Source organism: Papilio xuthus, unplaced genomic scaffold (assembly GCF_000836235.2).
Source record: "Papilio xuthus unplaced genomic scaffold, Pxut_1.1 DF825928.1, whole genome shotgun sequence".
NCBI lineage: Eukaryota > Metazoa > Arthropoda > Insecta > Lepidoptera > Papilionidae > Papilio > Papilio xuthus.
Genome location: NW_013532721.1, coordinates 3,140,150 through 3,149,799, shown reverse-complemented (window position 1 = coordinate 3,149,799; position 9,650 = coordinate 3,140,150). Strand labels below are relative to the sequence as shown.

At 33.3% G+C, this 9,650-nt stretch overlaps 1 protein-coding gene across 1 annotated transcript in view; it reads left to right on the top strand.

Moving 5' to 3' along the window:
• LOC106125052 (uncharacterized) overlaps window positions 1-9,650 on the top strand; it is a 16,802-nt gene that overhangs the window by 2,493 nt on the left and 4,659 nt on the right. The window contains exons 7-23 of the mRNA XM_013322138.1: window positions 47-181; window positions 437-667; window positions 971-1,105; window positions 1,408-1,542; window positions 1,938-2,021; window positions 3,032-3,121; window positions 3,843-3,923; window positions 4,010-4,150; window positions 4,599-4,664; window positions 5,458-5,592; window positions 6,008-6,109; window positions 6,523-6,609; window positions 7,033-7,104; window positions 8,300-8,383; window positions 8,842-8,913; window positions 9,034-9,114; window positions 9,548-9,631. Coding sequence (XP_013177592.1) covers window positions 47-181; window positions 437-667; window positions 971-1,105; window positions 1,408-1,542; window positions 1,938-2,021; window positions 3,032-3,121; window positions 3,843-3,923; window positions 4,010-4,150; window positions 4,599-4,664; window positions 5,458-5,592; window positions 6,008-6,109; window positions 6,523-6,609; window positions 7,033-7,104; window positions 8,300-8,383; window positions 8,842-8,913; window positions 9,034-9,114; window positions 9,548-9,631 — 1,815 coding nt within the window. The remainder of the gene's footprint in view (window positions 1-46; window positions 182-436; window positions 668-970; window positions 1,106-1,407; window positions 1,543-1,937; window positions 2,022-3,031; window positions 3,122-3,842; window positions 3,924-4,009; window positions 4,151-4,598; window positions 4,665-5,457; window positions 5,593-6,007; window positions 6,110-6,522; window positions 6,610-7,032; window positions 7,105-8,299; window positions 8,384-8,841; window positions 8,914-9,033; window positions 9,115-9,547; window positions 9,632-9,650) is intronic.

The following is a 9,650-nucleotide window of genomic DNA, read 5'->3' as shown; positions in this document are numbered from 1 at the left end:
TTTGGATTGCAAATTCACATTTTGTCATTTGTCATTTATTATTTAGGTGATCATCTTACAGAAAAAGAAAACAACGATTTGTCTGGAACAACTTATGACGGAAATGAACATATGCCTACAACATCTTATATTGACTGTCCTTCTGAGATTCTTCAAAGGATGACAAATCTGGAAGCTGAAGGTAGAGCATTGAAGATTTTTTAAACCGTATCGCGTATATCGTTATTCATTATTTACCTGTTACCTGCGACTCCATCTGCGCGGAAATAAAAAAAACACTTTATTAGTAGCCTATGTGTTCTTCCAGGATATGTTCTACATCTATGCTAAATTTGAGCAAGATTCATGGAGCTGTTCTGTAGATACCTTCCAACAAACATCCACACACCCATCCATCCAAACATTCCAAACTAGTAAAATAAAAATATTTTTTAAGGTTACGATATTGCAAGCACTGTATCTGGAACTGATATAGAAATTCGTGATGATTTCCTAAGCAATTATAATTTCGAACAAGCATACTCTAGCCTAATGGAAGGTCGCAGTGAAAATTGGATTCTTGACAATTGTAATGATAGCTTATGTTGTATTGAGGAGCCTCATCCAGAGGAGCCAAATATTTGCAAATTATGTGCATCTCATACTGAAACTAAGAAACAACAGAAAGGTAAGGAATCCGTAAATTTTCATAAATTATCATAATTCATCATAAAAATGATCGCCGGTATTCTACTTTTCCTTTTTGTACGTCTTTCATCGTCGCCTCATCGCCATCTTAGTAGTCACTTCTTTCTCGTCCACAGAAACAGTAAATTATTAAAGATTTTCGTGAGACATTATCATAAACTAATATATAAACGGCTAAAACAGTCGGTTCAAACTAGTCGGTGCCGACACCGGAGGAACATACGTGAGTGTTTTAGCCGTTTGTGTATTAGTAACAGTAACATTATCTATGTACTATTTTCAGGTGCATGTGATTCTCATGATTACCAGCACCATTACTGCTGGAGGCGGGAAGTTGCAAAGCGATGCAGCGATAGAAGCGTACGATACAGGGGACGCTGCAAAAAGTGCCATAAACATAGAAACAATCAGATACGAAGTTAGTTCAAGAGTTAATCAAACTTTTTGACAACTCTTACACAGTGAAAAACTAATCTTAGGTCTTGACTTGATGGTCTGACTCTTGAATCATTTAAACATTTTGAGAACTCTTACACAGTGAAAAACTAATCTTAGGTCTATAGTCATTTAAACATTTTGTCAACATTGAAAAACTGGTCTGTCTAAATTTTTTATAATTTTTTTAATGTAACGCTTAGTATGGATGTAAAATAATAAAGTTTAGCAGATTAGTTACATTTAATAGTTGGCTTGGTTTATGTTTGTAATGTTTTTTACCAGTTCCTCGACCGTTCATAACGTTTACAAAGCACTTCTCCGTGGGAAGGATCTGCCGAAGACGGTGGAACCTCATGTGGAAAGGCACCGCAGAGAGATGGGCCAGCAAACCTAAGTCACATTCAAAGTGCAGAACTTGTAAGTCAAGTAACATTTTTAAAGCAATTAAATTGGGGATGTGACTAGACAACTATTAGGTTACATGTTTGTGGATAGTAAATATATTAGAATTAACACACTCTGTATATCTATCAAATTTAACAACTAATTTTAATCGATTTACGTTCTAAATAAGTTATCAATATCAAACAAATTAAAATTCATAAGAAGTAAAATTTAAAACTACGGCAATATGTTTATTTGTTTTTTATTATTCCTGTCACAATTCAGGCAAGTTGGTAGTGTGCCTATTTTCTCTTTATCACAACTAAGTCTGGTCTAAAATTAATGTAAACTATAAAAATCATTGTATATTAGTCCACATTGAGGCGGATAAATTAATTACAATATAATAAATTAAACTTTTTTTCCAGTTGCCACAATGCTGGATTTGCAAAGGTCCGGGTTCTGGGAAAATGCCGACGTCCAAACGACCGTGTTGCTCTACCATGAAGCAGGTAAATGACGTGTGAAAGGGCCCTAACGGCTGTGAACTGTAACCCAGATGACCGATAATAGATAAAGTTTACAGACCATTTTCCTATAACTTTTCTTTTTCAAACTATATATTAGTAATATTTTATTTTATGTTATGAACAAAATTATATACTTTAATATTTTTAGTTGATGAAAAGTTGAATATAAAAAAAATAGTTATAAATTTATTTCGTAAGAGCAAAAAAGTCAATTAAATTTAATGTAATTGTAGACTACAATATTTTTCGTAAAAAAAATGCACAGAAATCGCTTGCAATTTTAAAATATGTAATATTTTTTTGCCAAATTACTTTTCAAATATCATCATTATTTCGCTCCGTCAAATGTCCCACTCAGATTTACAACATTCTATTTCACTTCAAAATAATAGCGAAACGAAATACACCAAAATTGAAGTAATCCAAATAAATGTGCGCCATTCCATCGCTGATGCGTACTTTCCTAATCCGATAAGTAATAACATAACTTGTATTTTCATCTTCTATAATCCATCCGTCTGTAAAATTGATAAGGCTTGTATTATATAAAAGTCCACGCAAAGTTGAAAAGAAATCTAAAGAGTAGCCTATGTGTTCTTCCAGGCAGAGATTCATACAGCAGTTCTGGAAATACCTTCAAACATCCAACCATCCATCTAAACACTCGCATTTATAATATAAGTTAGATTAAAAGAAATAATTCACCCATAAATTACTGATACGTAAGCCTATTCAATGACCTAAAAAGTGTAGGATACGATGTAATCATTTCTACAATAACCTTTGTATATTTATTTAAATCAAATCTCAGCACTCACGTATTTAAGCTGCGAGAACTTCTTAAATCTGGACAATAGAGCAATTTTATTTGGCAATCGCAAGCCGCGACGACGCGGACTTTCGTGTGCCCGTGCCCTAAATTAAAGTACTTTGCCGCGTAAATCGCGCGCCCATTTCCTTTCTGTGGTCTGTGACATGCTTTTACTTTTTAGGGACGGACGCCATCGCTAAGGAGCAGAAATCCACTGGCATTGTACCTCCTACTAAGTTATATTCTGAGGCCTACACTAAAATTGAATCAGGTTATTATATTTTTATATGTATTTTGTAGCGTAATCTGTGTAGATTAATATAACGCTAGATTAAATTCGATTTTATAGGTTTTACATACATTCTTAATCCAGGACTGTAAGTTAAGTTTAATATTATGATGTTGGAATAAAAAAAAATACGATAAATAAGTGAAATTAGTTTCTAAATGTAAGAAAATAAAAAACTTAGTAGCATTACTCTGTGATGTTTCCAATGAATTTGTAATTGAATAGCTATTGATTACAGCTGAAGACATCAGCCGAAATCAAATTAGGCGCCGTTCGTAAATCTTAATACGGTTTAGTAAGAAATTTATTAGATTCCCAATAAACAAATTTAGCCCTCGATAAACGCAAATTAAACAAATTAGGTATATAAGGTAATATTGAAGGTTACTTGGAATTAATCACTTCCAATAACTTAATATGACTGAAAAACCTATGAACCATGTGTTTTTGAGACCAAAGACGTTTGTTTTAAACTTAATATGTTATCTCTACTTTGCAAAGAAAATGACAGGGATGAGAATAGATTTAATACAGATATTTTAATCTCAGAAACCCATGGTAAGCCAAATAAAATTTTATCCATCGATTTTAAGGACTAACATCGCTATTTTCGAACCAACCAGATTACAAGCGATGCGTATTTCCAAAGTGGTTACGATTACAGTAGCTTAATAGGTAGCATTTAAAAAAATCGTTGTTTCAGACAAGTCCATTTGTAAAAATCAATCGCCAAAACATCAGTCTCAAGTGGGACCTTCAGCGGGCATACACATCAAAAACACGAGTAAGAATTCCAAAATTGTACCAATTTCTAAAGATCAAGGTAGTATCTGTATTATTTTATTGTGATCTTATCTTTTGTTCTAACAGAAAACAATTCACTGGAAGAACCGATAACATCTTACCCTCCTTTCAATACAATCAAGTCATATAAAAACGACATCTCTACGTGTATTGATCCAATTGAAGACTATAATAATGCTACAACAGTCATAACTCTTAAAGAGAAAGGTAAAATATTTGCCTATAATCGTCGTTCGATCGTTCGTTAAGCGTCAATAGCCTAATGTTTAAGGGTACGGAGTTCCGACCACGAGGTCGGGGGTTCGAATCCCGCCATTCGACTATATCCTAGCACAAGCTTAGAGCTTAGTTGGAATGGTTAAAGAAATATTAGTAAATTTACAAAAAAAAACTGCTTATATTTTCATTAAAAAAATCATGTTTTCACAAAACTATAACATGTGACTAATTTTTTTTTTTATAAAAGAGCGGGCAAAGTCTAAAGATGGAGATGACAAAGGTGATACAAATGAAGTAATCTACTCTAATTGCAATAGACAAAGTAAGTCCTTTTGAATTAAGAATTTTGTTTATTTTTTTTTCCTTTTTGATTTCCCAGTGTTGCCACTATGGAAAATTATAATTAACTTTTCTTATTATGTTTTGTTAATTTAAGGGAATAATAAGAACACGGATTTGACAAACTCTACGAAATACAGAAGCCAAGTTGATCGATCTATAGGCAAGTAATTTATAAAATGATATTAAATAAACTCAACCATAATCAAACTTCTATCTCAAACTAAACTGGTAACAGCCTTTTATCAGTGTTTACCTAAAACATTTTTAACTACTTTTAAGAAGAAAATCCGAAAATGTGTCAGTATATTGACCCAACACTAACCTTACTAAAATATCGACGTTTGTGTCCCCTCACTATTCATTTTGACACTGGACTTTCTAATTAATAATGTGACTATTTCCATGTCATCACTAAAATAAAATTTTGACTAACTTACTAGACAGTTGACATAGTAATAAAATGAACAAATTGTTAATATTCGTAGTAATGAGTAATTTGTATCTATAAATTATTAAAGCCTGTTATTATTCTAAGCATAAATAAGCCTATAACTAGATAAAATGGATGGAATAAAGAGAAAATTCCTTGTATAAGACGCCTCCTACGCAAGACTGTCTGCCGTGTGGGTGGTAATATGTAGGAGCAGGAATGTGTTCTAACCGCAACATTTATTTTGAATGCCATCCTGTGAAATAAATCGCTTACAATATGAATAAACTTAACATAGAATTATTGTTTCAATTTCTTAAAATATTTGAATATTTTCATTTAATTTGGATAGTTTTATTCAATCGTTTTGTATTGAATATATACGTCGGTCTCTTTTGCTCTCAGTGGTTTCATATCTTCGTTCTCTCTCGTGTAACGTAATGTTTTTGAACATGACGCGTCCTTGAAACTTAACTCTAGCCTATGTTTGCTGTAAAAAATTATTGGTATGTATTATTTACAGAAACTGATGGATCGTTATTATTGATTACTAAGAAGCGATCATCCGTATCGATTAATTCAGATATAGCAATGGTTGTCAACTTAAATGCGCATGAAGCCTTCAATCAAACTGATGAATTGGAACAAGCAGATACAGGTATTTTTTTATATCATTAGCTGGCAAACGAACGAGAGGCCACCTGAAATCGCTGAAATAGCGAAGTGACCGTTGCCCATAGGCATACGCAATTGCATATGCGTTACCTACCTTTAATCGACGGAGGAGAGGATGCACAGGAAGAGAGTATTTTCTCTTTCCATGCATCCTCTCATCCGGAAAGTCCTCTTCCACTTCCCATCCTTTCCTAATAATAAAAAGGGTGGGAAGGGAAAGAGGATTAAATTAGGTCTCCGGGACGCACACTCGTCAGATGAAACGCGGAATTTCTTCCACTTCACACCTGTCTTCTGTGTGCATTATTTATGTTATTACTAATTCATTCAGAAGGAAATTAAAGCAATTTTTTTAGTGAATATTCAACACTTAAGTTTATTCTTTAATTACATTTCAGAAGCAAATATAAATTACAATAATTCATTGGAAATATCTTGTGATGACAGCTCTTTATTTAGTTACGACGTAGACTTTTACAAACCGCATGCAGTAGAGACAGGCAAGTAAAACGATGAAAATATTAGGTAGTTGTAGTATGAAAACTACAAAATTGTTTAAATTCGAAAAAAGAAAATTTAATCTTTGGAAAAATGTGTAAAATTATGCTGAATGAATCCTTGGACAAACAGACTTAAGAACTATTATTAGAAAAGCTTAGATAAAAGTTATGTTTGTATATATTTTATTTATCTATATAAACAAGGAATAATATACAAATTTCCAATAAAAGTCTGGACAAACATTGAGGGTTTGTCCAGACACTAGTACTACGCTATAAAATGAAAGAGTAGGTTAGTTTATTTTTTTTTGTTTACAGCAAATTAGTGAGCTGGTTCATACCGTCATATACATATTAACGCTTAATAATTTAGTCAGATTGTGAAATAATGATCCGTAGTTAACCTTTTCCAGAGTCCGGGGAGTATGGATATCCTCAGTCAAAACACACTATACGAATGGTAAAGCCAAAAGTGTCTAGAAGACGTCCCAGTAATGGAGGTTATATATTTTAAATAATTATCAAAGACTTTTAAATACAATTTAAATGGTATAAAAAATTAGTTGAACTAAATATTTTTAGGCAAACACTAAGCAAGAATTTTTCTAAATTTAAAAAGACATAATATGTTGAAGAATTATTTAATCGTTTACAAATAGATTTATTTACACATAATTAAGTTTATATCCTGTTCACCAGTTCTTCTTCTTCTTTTTCGTCGGTACAGTCTTGTCAGACTGGTCGTGGTCATCAAGTATCAGTGACCCTTTCAACTTTACCAGGCGCCGCCACTCCCCCTTTGTCGCTGCCTTTTTTGTACATTGGTGTAGGGGGACATCCACAGTCGCTCTGATTTGGTCGGTCCGCCTGTTCTCAATTTCACGCAATAAATCTTAGTACTGAAATAATATTAATATCCTCAGGTCTGGAGGAAGTCACCTCGCATCATAACATTGGAGTGATTACGTCAAATAATATGATGACACCAGCAAGAGGTATGGGTTTATAATATTTTGAGCAATAATCATATTATGGTCACTTTCAAATATGTAATATTTTTAATACCCCAAACTCCCCCAACCACCCAATAGATCTAGCCGAAGCCTATAGATCTTGCCGTAAAATAGTACCAAATGTCCCCACTGAGGGGCTCGGAGCTTACCCTAAGGGGTGACTAGGCTATAGACAACCACGCTGACAAGTGTGGGTTTGTTGTCTTCGGACATATTTTTGAATTTCTTCTCAGATATGTGCAGGTTGCATCACAATGCTTTCCTTCACCGTAAGAACGTCAGATAAATGTACATATGTAAATCGGAAAACGAAAAACACATTGGTACATGGCGGGATTCGAACCCAGGACCTGCAGATTACAAGTTATGTGCTTTAACCCATGAGCCACCGACCCCTTGACGCGACGTTCTTGAAAAGTTTCCTATGCTATTTACTAATAATTATAGGTTTATACACACGATAAAGTATTTCCTTGTAAATGGAGCCTTAATGGACGCAGCCTATAGATACGAATGACCAACCATTAAAGCGCTATTAACATGTTATACTCATAAACAATCGTCGGCCAGAATTACGCTTAATCTTTGACTTTTAAGAGGGAGGACATGTCACTCGCATTCCACTTTTTCGAATAAAAAACGTATGTTAAGTTTTAAACTCGCTTGTTAGCTCGTTTTGTATATGTAAAAATTGAGTCAGTATGCGTTTATAAAATGTTTAAATTTTTCGAAGTAGTATTATCCTCCGCGAAAAGCGGCAGAATTTACCACAGTAGTCACCCTTTGCTTAGTCCATTTCTTGATAATCAAAGGTCTCAATACAATACAGACGCGTTGCCAAGACGTAATGCGACACAAAATAGCTCTTAAGATTTGGAATTTCGTTGATGTACGTTACCATATTTTTGATACATTTTCATCTATACTTGTTTATCGCTGGTTAAACCTAAAATTAACTTTAAATTATATCTTCTACGTATTAAATGTAAATATTTAATAAACCAAGTTCAACATCGAATTGACGTGGAAACGTTCTCCTATAAGACCAATCCTGAATGTTACTTGAAAAATGCATTATTTGGTATTTAAAAGTACAATTTTAAAATGCTTATATATCTATCAACGGAACATTATAACGTAGAGTCGTAGGATATTGTTTGTACTGTTTTTGTTTCAGGAAATAAAAACACTAATAGAAATATAGTTTATACGTCTGATAAATCGGGTGATACACTGTCCAGTGATATTCGTTCATGCGATTGTAAGTAATACGATAAATAATACATCTATTTACGTAACGTTTACGTCAAAAATGTAAATAAACTAACATCCAGATTTTTCCAATTTACACTTTAAATTGTAAGCAATCAAGTGTGTGAACGTTTCAACAACAAATAATAAGAACATGTAAAACTTTTTCATAGTAACAAAAAAATGCATAGTACATTTTTATTTGCAGAAAAAATCTTACTAATATTATAAATGCGATAGTTTAGATGGATGGATGTTTGTTTGTTATTTTTGCAACGGCTCAACGGATCTTGATGAAATTTGGCACAGATGTAGAACATAGTGTGGAAGAACACATAGGATACTTATTATTTTCCTTTTTAAACTTGGACGTAGTCGCGGGCTACAGCTAGTTGTATTATAAATTAAAAATATTTTATTGTAGGCATAGATTTTCTTGCGTTTAAATAATGAATAATGAAATTATAGACAGCAAGTTACTGATGTCATCAAGCGCTGATACAGAAGACCAAGATGATGATGACAAGGATGTTAGCACGGGTATTTATAATTTAATTTTAATTAACAATAATTTCGTTCTTTATTTAAAAGCTTACACGGAATTTAACTTTATTAAATATAAATTTAGACTAGCCATTAACGTTGTAATATTATATGTAGAAGCGATGGCACAATTCAACGATTTGACAAAAGAAACATCAAGATATCTATGCAGTCGACAGTACGACACAAATGCACATGGTACGTTTCTTAAAATATAGTAAAGTCTCACCGATCATTAGCTCACTAAACGTCCCCACTCGGAGCCCTACCCTAAGTTAGGGGCCTTAGTGAACCACGTTGGCCCACTGAGGTTTGGTTGGTTACATCGCGATGGTTTCTTTTACCGTAAAAACGTCGGATAAATGTACATTTGTAAGTCGACAATCGAAAAACACATTGGTACATGGCGGGATTCCAGGACATGCAGATTACAATTCAAGTGCTTAAGCCACTGCTGCTCTATACCCAAACAATAATATAAAACAACTTTTTTAGTAAAAGGATGTAACTTTAAGGTCACCGATTTGCTCGTTCCCTTGACTCATCTATTTACTCGTTGTATTTTGTTCGTTCAGTCATTCAATGGTCGATTTACTTGTAAATAATTAGTTGGTGATCCTATTTAACGCAGGTACATATACTGGAAGTTCATTTTTTATAGAAGCTACTGACAGGGATACAAATACGAACATATGCGATATCTATATAGACGCAGGCAAGTTCATATATTATTA